This window comes from Eleutherodactylus coqui, chromosome 2, assembly GCF_035609145.1.
Source record: "Eleutherodactylus coqui strain aEleCoq1 chromosome 2, aEleCoq1.hap1, whole genome shotgun sequence".
Taxonomy (NCBI): domain Eukaryota; kingdom Metazoa; phylum Chordata; class Amphibia; order Anura; family Eleutherodactylidae; genus Eleutherodactylus; species Eleutherodactylus coqui.
This window is the reverse complement of record NC_089838.1, coordinates 45,159,179-45,173,761: the sequence shown is the minus strand read 5'-3', so window position 1 is coordinate 45,173,761 and position 14,583 is coordinate 45,159,179. Positions and strand designations below refer to the sequence as shown.

At 49.8% G+C, this 14,583-nt stretch overlaps 1 protein-coding gene across 2 annotated transcripts in view; it reads right to left on the bottom strand.

The window, feature by feature from the left end:
- The window catches only part of PDE3A (phosphodiesterase 3A), a 142,329-nt gene that overhangs the window by 113,776 nt on the left and 13,970 nt on the right, over positions 1 to 14,583 (bottom strand). Inside the window, exon 1 of one of the 2 annotated variants that reach the window (XM_066590729.1) lies at positions 3,191 to 3,246. The exons of the other annotated variant lie outside the window; for it this stretch is intronic. Within the exon in view, the coding sequence (XP_066446826.1) occupies positions 3,191 to 3,220 (30 nt within the window). The 5' untranslated portion in view covers positions 3,221 to 3,246. Of the gene's footprint in view, positions 1 to 3,190; positions 3,247 to 14,583 lie in introns of those variants that run through there. 2 annotated transcript variants of the gene reach the window in all.

The following is a 14,583-nucleotide window of genomic DNA, read 5'->3' as shown; positions in this document are numbered from 1 at the left end:
ACCCCCTATAGCTGCACCGCTGACTGCTCACTCTACACCCCCTATAGCTGCACCGCTGACTGCTCACTCTACACCCCCTATAGCGGCACCGCTGACTGCTCACTCTACACCCCCTATAGCGGCACCGCTGACTGCTCACTCTACACCCCCTATAGCGGCACCGCTGACTGCTCACTCTACACCCCCTATAGCGGCACCGCTGACTGCTCACTCTACACCCCCTATAGCGGCACCGCTGACTGCTCACTCTACACCCCCTATAGCGGCACCGCTGACTGCTCCCCCTACACCCCCTATAGCGGCACCGCTGACTGCTCCCCCTACACCCCCTATAGCGGCACCGCTGACTGCTCCCCCTACACCCCCTATAGCGGCACCGCTGACTGCTCCCTCTACACTTCTATAGCTGCACCGCTAGCTGCTCCCTCTATTCCTCCTATAGCTCCCTCTATAGCTCCTGAAGCTACACCGCTGACTGCTCCCTCTTTAACCCCCTATAGCTGCACTGCGGACTGCTCTCTCCACCCCCTATAGCTGCACCGTTGACTGCTCCCTCTATACCTCCTGAAGCTACACCGCCGACTGCTCCCTCTTTAACCCACTATAGCTGCACCGCTGACTGCTCACTCTACACCCCCTATAGCTGCACCGCTGACTGCTCACTCTACACCCCCTATAGCTGCACCGCTGACTGCTCACTCTACACCCCCTATAGCTGCACCGCTGACTGCTCACTCTACACCCCCTATAGCTGCACCGCTGACTGCTCACTCTACACCCCCTATAGCTGCACCGCTGACTGCTCACTCTACACCCCCTATAGCTGCACCGCTGACTGCTCCCTCTATACCTCCTGAAGCTACACCGCCGACTGCTCCCTCTTTAACCCACTATAGCTGCACCGCTGACTGCTCACTCTACACCCCCTATAGCTGCACCGCTGACTGCTCACTCTACACCCCCTATAGCTGCATCGCTGACTGCTCACTCTACACCCCCTATAGCTGCACCGCTGACTGCTCACTCTACACCCCCTATAGCTGCACCGCTGACTGCTCACTCTACACCCCCTATAGCTGCACCGCTGACTGCTCACTCTACACCCCCTATAGCTGCACCGCTGACTGCTCACCCTACACCCCCTATAGCTGCACCGCTGACTGCTCACTCTACACCCCCAATAGCGGCACCGCTGACTGCTCACTCTACACCCCCTATAGCGGCACCGCTGACTGCTCCCCCTACACCCCCTATAGCGGCACCGCTGACTGCTCCCCCTACACCCCTTATAGCGGCACCGCTGACTGCTCCCTCTACACTTCTATAGCTGCACCGCTAGCTGCTCCCTCTATTCCTCCTATAGCTCCTGAAGCTACACCGCTGACTGCTCCCTCTTTAACCCCCTATAGCTGCACTGCGGACTGCTCTTTCTCCACGCCCTATAGCTGCACCGTTGACTGCTCCCTCTATACCTCCTGAAGCTACACAGCTGACTGCTCCCTCTTTAACCCCCTATAGCTGCTCCGCTGGCTGCTCACTCTACACCGCTGACTGTTCACTCTAGACCCCCTATAGCGACACCGCTGACTGCTCCCGCTACACTCCTATAGCTACACTGCTGACTACTCACTAATCACCCCCTATAGCTGCACCGCTGACTACTCACTAATCACCCCCTATAGCTGCACCATTGAGTGTTCCCTCTATACCTCCTATAGCTGCACCGCTGACTGCTCACTCTACACCCCCTATAGCTGCACCGCTGACTGCTCACTCTACACCCCCTATAGCGGCACCGCTGACTGCTCCCCCTACACCCCCTATAGCGGCACCGCTGACTGCTCCCCCTACACACCCTATAGCGGCACCGCTGACTGCTCCCCCTACACCCCCTATAGCGGCACCGCTGACTGCTCCCTCTACACTTCTATAGCTGCACCGCTAGCTGCTCCCTCTATTCCTCCTATAGCTCCCTCTATAGCTCCTGAAGCTACACCGCTGACTGCTCCCTCTTTAACCCCCTATAGCTGCACTGCGGACTGCTCTCTCTCCACGCCCTATAGCTGCACCGTTGACTGCTCCCTCTATACCTCCTGAAGCTACACAGCTGACTGCTCCCTCTTTAACCCCCTATAGCTGCTCCGCTGGCTGCTCACTCTAGACCCCCTATAGCGACACCGCTGACTGCTCCCGCTACACTCCTATAGCTGCACTGCTGACTACTCACTAATCACCCCCTATAGCTGCACCATTGAGTGTTCCCTCTATACCTCCTATAGCTGCAGCGCTGACTGCTCACTCTACACCCCCTATAGCTGCACCGCTGGCTGCTCATTCTACACCCCCTATAGCTGCACCACTGACTGCTCACTCTACAACCCCCTATAGCTGCACCGCTGACTGCTCACTCTACAACCCCCTATAGCTGCACCGCTAACTGCTCACTCTACAACCCCCTATAGCTGCACCGCTGACTGCTCGCTCTACAACCCCCTATAGCTGCACCGCTGACTGCTCGCTCTACAACCCCCTATAGCTGCACCGCTGACTGCTCACTCTACAACCCCCTATAGCTGCACCGCTGACTGCTCACTCTACAACCCCCTATAGCTGCACCGCTGACTGCTCACTCTACAACCCCCTATAGCTGCACCGCTGACTGCTCACTCTACAACCCCCTATAGCTGCACCGCTGACTGCTCACTCTACACCCCCTATAGCTGCACCGCTGACTGTTCACTCTACACCCCCTATAGCTGCACCGCTGACTGCTCACTCTACACCCCCTATAGCTGCACCGCTGACTGCTCACTCTACACCCCCTATAGCTGCACCGCTGACTGTTCACTCTTCACTGCTTAAAGCTGCAGTGCTGACTGCTCCCTCTTCACTGCTTAAAGCTGCAGTGCTAACCACTCCCTCTTCACCGCTTTTAACTGCAGCACTGACTGCTTCCTCTACACCCCCTATAGCTGCACCCCTGATTGTTCCCTCTACAGGTACTATAGCTGCACCGCTGACTGCTCACTCTACAGGTACTATAGGTGCACCGCTGACTGCTCCCTCCACACTCCTGGTTTCTGAACGGATCACAATATTAGTTCTGTAGGTGATGTATATAGTCTATACCCTTCTTTGTCTCTTGAAACACATAGTTTTAAACACCACACACTTTTACACAATGGCACACCTTCGCCACTCTCATCTTTGCTCTCTGCATTACTTGTCACATGATGGCGTTTGAAAGATGGTTTCTGAGAATCGATATCCGCTGCGTAGGAGAGAGAGGACAACAGCAAGAGAAGTGTTGAACGAGAGAATAATAAAAAATCTTTATTTGTATAGTGCCAACCTATTTCACAGGGCTTTCAAAACATAGAACAGAAACAATACAACAGTCACTTAGGGCTCCCACCCACTTGCCTTTTTTTCACGCGTTATAGCTTGCTTTTTTTTCATGCCATATGGGCTCCTGCACACTTGCGTTTTTTTCACGCGTTATAGCTTGCCTTTTTTTCATGCTATATTGCTGCTTTTTTTTCACGCGATTGTCAGTGGGACTTTCTAATGTTAAAAACGCACCAACTTGCAAAGTCCCATTGACAATCGCTTGAAAAAAAGACAAGCTGTAACGCGTGAAAAAAAAGCAAGCTATAACGCATGAAAAAAAGGCAAGCTATAACGCATGAAAAAAAGGCAAGCTATAACGCATGAAAAAAAGGCAAGCTATAACGCATGAAAAAAAGGCAAGTGGGTGGGAGCCCTTATAGTAGTCAAAATTAGTGGGAAACGATAGGGGTGGGGGGCTGCGCCAACAGGCTTACACACAACAAGGAGGTACAGGGGCAGGAGCTGTGCACAGTAGGCAATGTGGGGTGGCTAGGCAGACAATAGTCCAGGCCTGTGCTGTAGGGGGGGGGGGGGGCGATTAGATCAGGAGATTTGATATGCTTCTTTGAAGAGGTGCGTTTTCAGGGCGCGTCTGTAGTTCCGTGCGTCGGGGATAGGCCAGCTGTTATGCGGTGTATCACAGAAAGGGCTGCCTGCATGCTGAGGTGGTGCAGATATCTGCCTTCCTGTATCAGTAATTATATGTCTGTTTTCGGTGGATGTTATGGGGTAGTGCATTCCAGAGCACGGATGCAGCTTTGGAGAGGTCCTGGAGGCGAGCATGTGAGGTTCGTATTAGAGGGGTGTTTATTCTGAGAAAACAGATTTTTTACTTACTGTAAAATTCCTTTCTTGACCAGGATATCGGGGATACAGGGTACAGAGGGTAGTAGGTGCCATTGGGAGGCAACATATAGCTGGAACAAAAGTTGACTCCCCCTGTCAGCTATACCCCTTGCTGCCTTGCTGGATAAGGTCAGCTTGTCAGCAAGCAGTGGTAGGAGTCCTAGCAGAGAAGCCCAACCAAAAGCCATGAAACACAATAACACAGTACAGAACAGCATGATACTAGTAACATCATGTAAAATCTAAGAACCGATGACTCCAACAGGGAGCCACATAACCTGGTAACACAATAAAGGGAGGGTGCTGTATCCCCGATACCCTGGGTCAAGAAAAGGATTTTACGGTAAGTAAAAAATCCCATTTTCTTGTCAGGAATATTGGTGATGCAGGATACAGTGGGACGTACACGAGCCATTCCCTTAAGTGGGAGTTAGGCGGACGCTGTCAGACCACAGCTGATTGTGGAACCTTGTGGCCGAGGGCAAAATCAGCCGATGCCGCCACATGCACCCTGCAAAATTTGGTGAAGGTGTGCATAGAGGACCATGTAGCCGCCTTAAACACCTGCACAGCAGACGCCCCATGGCGCACTGCCCAAGATGCTCCCACAGCCCTCGTCGAGTGAGCAGTCACTCACAAGGGGGGAATCTGGCCCTTGGCCCAATAGGCCTCAGCCACCACCGAACGAATCCAGCGCGAAATCGTGCCCTTGGAGGAGGCTTAACCACGACGTGCTCCCTCGGGAAGCACAAACAGGGCGTCCGAACGCCGGTACGAGGCTGTCTGTGCCAAGTAAATTCTCAGAGCTCGGTTGAGATCTAGCTTGTGAAGGGTTGTCTCCGTGCGATGCACCGGATGCGGACAATAGGAGGGCAACATAATGTCCTCATTGAGGTGGAAGGCCGAAAGCACCTTTGGTAAAAAGGAAGGATTTGGATGCAAGACCACTTAGTCCTGATAAAAAAAAACCACGAACGGTGAAACAGCTGAGAGTGCCGTCAATACCGACACCCTCCGAATGAAGGTGATGGCCACCAGGAACACCACCTTAAAGGTTATCATGCAAGGTGACGCTTCTTCAAGGGGTTCAAAGGGATGTCGTTGTAGAGCATGCAATACCAAATTGAGATCCCACGCCGGAAGAGGTGAACGGTATGGCGGAGCCATATGCGCCACCCCCTGTATGAAGGTGCGGACTGGTGGAAGAGTCGTCAGTGGTCGACACATGGCCCTTAAGAGAGCTGAGACTGAGTCCAAACTCTAACCTGATTTGCAAGAAGGCGAGGATCCTTAGGAGTGAGAACTGCATGGGATGCACTGATTGACGTTCGCACCAGGCGAAGAAGCCCCTCCAGACAGAATAGTAAATCTTCAAAGAGGACTGTTTTCACACCCAAATCATAGTGTGGATAACCAGATCGGTGAATCATCCAGCTCTCAACACCGCAGATTTAACTTCCACGCCATCAAACGCAGCATTGGTAAATGCTGGTGGAAGAGGAGCCCTTGGAAGAGATCTTCGCGGAGCGGAAGATGCCACAGGACGTCGACGAGCAGATCCGTTAATTTGGCGTACCATGTCGGAAGTGGCCAATCCGAAGCGATGAGCAGGACCAGAATGTGTTTCCTCTTGATTTTCTTAATGACCGTGTGTAACAGAAGGAATGGTGGTAACTGAAACTGGAACCAAATGGGAACTGGAACCCGGACCACAGGATAACGAGAGCGTCGACTGCTAAGGTCCGAGGGTCCTGGGACCTCGATACGAACTGCAAGATCTTGCAGTTGAGCCTGGAGGCAACGAGGTCCATGTCTAGCCGTCCCCAATAATGACAAAGTTGCTAAAAAGACATCTGGACATCCCCATTCACCTGGATCTACTATCGGCCTGCTCAGGTAGTCATCGACCCAATTGTCCACTTTGGGTATGTGTACTGCCAATATCGCCGGCACATTGAGCTCGGCCCAGGATACGATGCGGGCTGTCTCTGCCATCGCCTGAGTGCTGCGGGTTCTGCCTTATTGTTTGATCTATGCGACGGCCTTTGCGTTGTCCGTCTGGACCCGGAGTGGGTAGCTTGTTCCAAAGAGTAAAACTGCACGAAGGGTATTGCCCAGAAAGCACGCCCCAATGAAGCCTAAGACTCATCGCATGCCGGATAGAAACGGAGCGCCGTTGGCGAAGGTTTAGAACTTGATGCTTTGCCACTGGAAGAAACACATATGCTGATCGCGGGCTAGAGCGATGAAAGGAACGAAAGGACGTGTTGTCTTTGGGTGAGGCTTAATAGTGTTTTGAGGTAACAGAGTGCTTTTGCCCCCTGTGGCCTCCGCAATAATCTTGTCCAGCTTGTCTCCGAACAAGCAGAAGCCCAGGAAGGGAAGATTACTTGGGTTTTTCTTAAGCGATGTCTGCATCCAATGCCTTTAGCCAAAGCATGCAACGTCCAATCACTGTAGACGCCGAGGCACATCCTAACAGTAACGCGGCATCTAGGGTGGCCTCACAGGCAAAACTGCCGCCTACCTCTAGTTGCGCGAGAAGCGTCTACGCTTGTGAAGAGATGTCCGCAGGAAGTAACTCTTGAAGCTGTTTGGCCCATGCGACAATATTGTGACATACCCATGTTGCTGCGAAAACCGGTCACAGAGCAGAACCAACAGATTCAAAAATCGCCTTGTAAAGGGATTCCATCTTCCTACCATGCGGGTCAGAAAATGATGCGACATCCTCAACCAGAATGGTGGTATGCTTGGATAAGCGGGCAATCGACCGGTCCACCATAGGGGGAACAGACCACTTCTGGATCAAATCCTGCAGTAAAGGGTATAAAACATTAAAGCCTTTCAATTTAGCAGGACGTCAGTCAAGCTTTTCCCATTCCAGGGAAAAGCGCTTCCTCAAGCTCCTAGTGCCTGGAAAAGAGCTTAGGAGCACGCCTAAGGAGCGCATATCCTGATCGACAGAGGAACTCTCTTCAGATATATTAAAGTTATCTTTTACAACGGTAATCAGGCTATCCACTTTAGCCGCTATCTTGGATGAGCGCTCCACCTGCAACCCTGGTACGGAACAATCCTCTGAGAGATCCCCTTCCGCTGCCTGCGATGGATTAAGGGAAGCGGAGGACAGAGAAATGGATTCCGGAGAGACGTTGCTGAGGATGGACCATGAACGCCTGGAGCGCTTGCGTGGTGTACCGTGAGAGGGCATGCCATGGTCGAACCTATTCACCATGGAACGAACCGCCTGTGTTAGGGGTCTTAACCATTCTGATTCGGCGGTGATAGCGGCTGGGGTATCGCAGCAGTAGAATCTGATTCCGAATGCGGAATCGCAGGGGGCGGCTGACGTGGAAGGATGTAAGCTTTGTAGAGCGGGGTTACATTGCCACAGGAGAACTACTTCTGACAGCATTCGCACGCATAATAAGCGGGGAGACCAGGCATACACTCGGATCTCAGAGACATGATGGGAGTATGAAGTCTGAAACTACCACCACTGGCTGAAAACAATAAGGGGATAACTTGTGCTGCCCAATGGCAGCCTTACCCTTTGTGGACAAGATGCTGGAGTCCCCTGAGAATGAGCCTGGCAGTCTAGCAGCACCACAAGGTGGGAGGAAAGAGCAGCAAGCAGCTCACACCTTCTCAGTAAGCTGTATACACTAGGCCACGCTCCCACGTAGGAAAGGGGCAGGACATGGCCTAAACCGTGGACGTGGCCTACACAGGTGTGAAGCCAGGGGCTAAATTTTTAGCAAGGCCAGAGGCCTCCAGACGTCCCCCGCTCTGACACCAAGCGGCCATGGGCAGGGGGAGGCATGCCACAGTAGAGGGAAGTGGCGGGGGGGGGGGGGAGCCTGCATCCCTGCCGTAACCTGGGGGGCTAACCCGGCTTGGTGCCCCTGTAGCCTCTATATCTTGATAGGCTCTTCCAACTTCCGTATTGAGCGGGCAAATGGAGCATGGGGCGCCTCCTGTGTAGACCCTACTGAAACGGCAGTGCCACAATCACCTTCAGGAGTGGGGAAAAACAAGTGAGCTACAAGGCTGCTTGTTTCCCACTTCCTTGTGGGAATGATAGAAGACCCACAAACATGTGTCTTGATAAAATAAACAATTCTTCTCGCAGACATGCAAGACATGTCTGACCTCCTTGGACATAAAGCTAAAACTGACCTTACCCAGCTAAAACTGACCTACCCACTGTATCCTGTATCCCCGATTTTCCTGACAAGTTAGCGGATTGGAGAGTGCGGGCCTGGCGATGCATGGACAGGAGGGAAGCGATGTGCAGTGGCGCGGCGCCATGGAGAGCTTTGTGGTTGAGGGTTGAGGAGTTCGAAATGAGTTCTGTAGTGTATGGGCAGCCAGCGCATTGACTTGCATAGTGCGGAGTCATCCAAGAAGCAACTGGACAGGAGGACAATGAGCGGTAATGACTGCAGCTTCCTTGATGTAAGCCCAGCACAAGCTACATGCAATATACAGAGGACCTATTCCGTATACTCATCTTATACAGCGGATATACTGACCTCATCTGTATACCCAGAACTAACCTCATAGAGCAGTGATTCCCAACCGGGGTGCTGCGGCTCTCTGGCTGGAAATCACGTCCGAAGGTAGGGGGTGTGACAGGGCTTAGATAGAGGGACGGCCCTGTCACACCCCTACCTCCCGATTGGCTGTCATTAGGTGTGCTCGGCCGTGCCCCCCGCAGCTTAGTTACTTACCAGCCGGGTGCCAGCGTGTCCTCTTGCAGCCGCGCATGGTCATCTCGTCAGTATTATTGTATTATGTCGCCACCGGAAGTTAGGGGGGGGGGCGACATAATACAGCTTTGAGGAAGAGTAAACGCCCCTAGCTTCTGATTGGCTGGGGGCGTGTTCAATCCAGAGAGCCAGCGTCCGGGGCGCCTGACACAGCGAGGGCACATGAGAAGAGAGGCATTGACAGTGAGAGCGGTGCATACCGGGTGGGCAGCAGGAGGATTAAGTGCACGGCACTGGCGATGAGTCAGACCAAGGGGAGCAGACAGAGGGCCAGGGTCAGCGCTGGAGCGTTGACAGCAGCACGCAGAGCCCTGGGGGTGAGTGACAGCTACACTACCCGGCGCATAGCTCACTGCAGACCTCGGTGTCTCGGCCAGCCAAGGCATTCACACTGTATGGCTTTTTGCCTGCCCTGGAAGTAAACCTCCAGCCCAGGCAAAAAGCATCAAGATATTCCAGTACCTGTTATTACTGGGGAGAGGGGGGGATAATATTTTTTCTGGGGCTGTTACTCCTGGGGCCGCAATAGGGGACCTCTGTTACTCCTGGGGCCGCTGTTACTCCTGGGGACGCAATAGGGGGCCGCTACTACTCATGGGGCCGCAATAGGGGTTACCTATTACTGCCGAGGAGACTGTGGCGTCACCTATTACTACCGGGGGCACTGTGGGGTCACCTATTACTGCCGGGCCCACTGTGGGGGTCACCTTTTACTGCCGGGGCCACCAATATAGGGGGTCACTTTTTACTGCCGGGGCCACCAATATAGGGGGTCGCTTTTCCTACAAGGGCCACCAATATAGGGGGTCGCTTTTCCTTCCGGGGCCACCAATATAGGGGGTCGCTTTTCCTTCCGGGGCCACCAATATAGGCGGTCGCTTTTCCTACCGGGGCCACCAATATAGGGGGTCGCTTTTCCTACCGGGGCCACCAATATAGGGTGTCGCTTTTCCTACCGGGGCCACCAATATAGGGGGTCGCTTTCCCTACCGAGGCCACCAATATAGGGGGTCGCTTTTCCTACCGGGGCCACCAATATAGGGGAGGTCGCTTTTCCTACCGGGGCCACCAATATAGGGGGACGCTTTTCCTACCGGGGCCACCAATATAGGGGGACGCTTTTCCTACCGGGGTCACCAATATAGGGGGTCGCTTTTCCTACCGCGGCCACCAATATAGGGGGGCGCTTTTTCTACCGCGGCCACCAATATAGGGGGGCGCTTTTTCTACCGTGGCCACCAATATGGGGGGGGGGGGGAGGCGCTTTTCCTACTGGGGCCACCAATATAGGGGGGCGCTTTTCCTACCGGGGCCACCAATATAGGGGGTCTCTATTAGTACCGGGGCCACTAATATAGGGGTCGCTATTAGTACCAGGGCCACCAACATGGGGGGGGGGGGGGTGAAATCAATTATCTGAAAGCGATGCACAATTATTTTTATCCGTATATCCATCATATATAGAGGATACACTGACCTCAGCTGTATACCCATCATATATAGTGGATAAACTGACGTCATCCGTATACCCATGACATATAAAAGATACACTGACCTCATCCATGTACCCACCATATATAGATAGACTGATCTCATCCGCATACCCATCATATATAATGGATACACTGATCTCATCTGTTAAACCATCACATATGGAGGATACACTGAACTCATCCGCATACCCATGATATATACTGGATACACTGACCTCATCCGTAAACCCATCGTATAAAGAGGATACAGTGACCCCATCCGTATAGCCATCATAAAAAGAGGACACACTGACCTCATCAGGATACCCATCTTACATAGAGCATTCACTGTCCTCATCCTTATACCCATCATATATACAGGATACACTGACCTCATCCCTATACCCATCATATGTAGTCGATACAATGACCTCAACCATATAACCCACCATATATAAAGGATGCACTTGCCTCATCCATAGACCCATGAAATATAGAGGATACACTGACCTCATCCATATAAGCCATCATATATAGAGGATATATTGACCTCATCAGTATACCCATCTATATATATAAAATTGAATGTATGCGTGTCTGTCTGTGTGTCTGTCTGCGTGTCTGTCTGTTTGTCCTTTATGCGCTACTACACCATTCATCCGATCGCCATGAAACTTTGGGAAGTTGTTGAGTACACTCCTTGGAAGATTATAGGCATAGTACAAATATCCTACGATAAATGGCGCGCGTGCGAGCGTCGTCGACAGTTACGCCCCCCCCCCACGTAGATCGTTCGATTTCCATCACTGCCACTAATTTTCTCACTTCCCAATGTCGTAGAAACATGAAATTTGACATGAGCATTGATTATGTCATAAATAGGAAAAGCTAATGGGTCCCAACTCGATTATTCAATTCTATGCGCCAAAGAATTAGCGTCCAAATTTTACGTACGGAATCGAATTCTCTCGCTTCCCAATGTCATAGAAACATGAAATTTGGCACGGGCATTGAATATGTCATAAATAGGAAACGCTGATGGGTCCCAACTCGATTATTCAATTCTATGCGCCAAAGAATTAGCGTCCAAATTTTACGTACGGAATCGAATTCTCTCGCTTCCCAATGTAATATAAACGTGAAATTTGGCAGGAGCATTGATTATGTCATAAATAGGAAAAGCTAATGGGTCCCAACTCCATTATTCAATTCTATGCGCCAAAGAATTAGCGTCCAAATTTTACGTACGGAATCTAATTTTCTCGCTTCCCAATGTCATAGAAACTCGAAATTTGGCACGAGCATTGAATATGTCCTAAATAGGAAAAGCTAATGGGTCCCAACTCGATTATTCAATTCTATGCGCCAAAGAATTAGCGTCCAAATTTTACGTGCGGAATGTAATTTTCTCACTTTCCGGTGTCATAGAAACGTGAAATTTGGTACGAGCATTGATTATGTCATAAATAGGAAAAGCTAATGCGTCCCAACTCCATTATTCAATTCTATGCGCAAAGCAGTTAGCGTCCAAATTTTGCGTACGGAATGTAATTTTCTCACATAGAAACTTGAAATTTGGCACGGGCATTGAATATGTCACAAATAGGAAACACTAATGGGCCCCAACTCGATTATTCAATTCTATGCGCAAAAGAATTAGCATCCAAATTTTACGTACGGAATCTAATTTTCTCGCTTCCCAATGTCATAGAAACTCGAAATTTGGCACGAGCATTGAATATGTCATAAATAGGAAAAGCTAATCGGTCCCAACTCGATTATTCAATTCTATGCGCAAAAGAATTAGCGTCCACATTTTACGTACGGAATCGAATTCTCTCGCTTCCCAATGTAATAGAAACTCGAAATTTGGCACGCGCATTGATTATGTCATAAATAGGAAAAGTTAATGGGAAGTTGTTGAGTACACTCCTGGGAAGATTACTGGCATAGTACAACTATCCTACGATAGGTGGCGCGCGCGCGTGCGAGCGTCGTCGACAGTTAAGCCCCCCCCAGACAAAGATCGTTTGATTTCCATCTCAAGCACAAAAGCAAAAGGCATTACGAGCAACGGGATGCGTGTTCAACTACAAAATGATGCATCCGCCGAACGTATCACAAGACAATTCCTGGATATTGAGAATGCTGAGGTAAAATAAAAGCTGTGCTGTGATTGGTTGCTATATATTATACCGCTGAGGTAAAATGAATGCTGCGCTGTGATTCGTTGCTATTTTTTATATTGCTGAGGCAGAATAAAAGTTGCGCTGTGATTGGTTATTTCTCTTACTGCTGACGTAACATGAAAGCTGCACTGTGATTGGTTGTTATATTTTATACTGCTGAGGTAACATATAAGCTGCCCTGTGATTGGGTGTTATATATTATAAAGCTGAGGTAACATGAAAGCTGCGCTGTGATTGGTTGTTATATATTATACCACTGAGGTAACCTAAAAAAGCTGCGCTGTGATTGGTTGTTATCTAGATATATAAAAACGAATGTATGTCTGTCTTCGCAGCAACGCGCGACGGGTAAGCTAGTCATATATAAAGAATACAGTGACCTCATCCGCATAACCCATCATATATAGAGGATACACTGACATCATCCGTATACCGATCATATATAAAGGATAAACTGGACTTATCCGTATACCCATCATATACAGAGAATACACTGAGCTCATCCATAAAGACCAGCATATATACAGGATGCATTGACCTCATCCGTATACCCATCATATATAGAAGATACACTGACTACATCCGTATACCCATCGTATATAGAGGATACATTGACCTCATTCGTATAACCCATCATATATAGAGGATACACTGACCTCATCCGAATAACCCATCATATATAGAGGATACACTGACCTCATCCGAATAACCCATCATATAATAGAGGATACACTGACCTCATCCGAATAACCCATCATATATAGAGGATACACTGACATCATCCGAATAACCCATCATATATAGAGGATACACTTACCTCATCTGTATAAGCATCATATATAGAGGATACACAGACGTCCTCCGTATACCCTTCTTACATCAAGGATATACTGAGCTCATCCATATGCCCATCATATATAGAGGATACACTGACCTTATCCATATAACCATCATATATAGAGGATACACTGACCTCATCCGTATACCCCTCATATATAGAGAATACATAGAGCTAATTCGTTTACCCACCATATATACAGGATACACTGACCTAATCCGTATACCCACCATATATAGAGTATACACTGACCTCTTCCGTATATACAACTGACTGGCCACTAATTCTTTAAATTTATGATGTCGTACAAACTTGAAATTTGACATAAGCATTCTTTGGGTCCTAAATAAAAAATATATACTCGGCTTTGTCCGAGTTAATTTGGTACAGGTAAGTTTACCCGTTGTTCGCACTGAAAATTTTATGAAGTTGTGTATAAACACAAAGAGGTGTGTAAGATTCTCCTCGGACTGCATGTACCGCTGTCCATCTGCAGAATGAGCCACCCTCCAACTGTCCTCACTTTATACATTTACAGGTAATCCCCCTTTTTGTTTAAATTTACACCCAGACTGGAGGCTGCAGCTACTTCTTAACCTTAAAGGCATGCTCCATCCCTGTAGTCCACGGCCGCTTCCTTATGTACTTTACACCTTCTCAGCATATACAAAGAGGTCAGTTAGATTCTCCTCCATAAAACGGTGAGGTAGATTCTCCTCAGCATATACACACAGAGGTGAGGTAGATTCTCCTCAGCATATACACACAGAGGTGAGGTAGATTCTCCTCAGCATATACACACAGAGGTGAGGTAGATTCTCCGCAGCATATACACACAGAGGTGAGGTAGATTCTCCGCAGCATATACACACAGAGGTGAGAGAGATTCTCCGCAGCATATACACACAGAGGTGAGAGAGATTCTCCGCAGCATATACACACAGAGGTGAGAGAGATTCTCCTCAGCATATACACACAGAGGTGAGAGAGATTCTCCTCAGCATATACACACAGAGGTGAGAGAGATTCTCCTCAGCATATACACACACAGGTGAGAGAGATTCTCCTCAGCA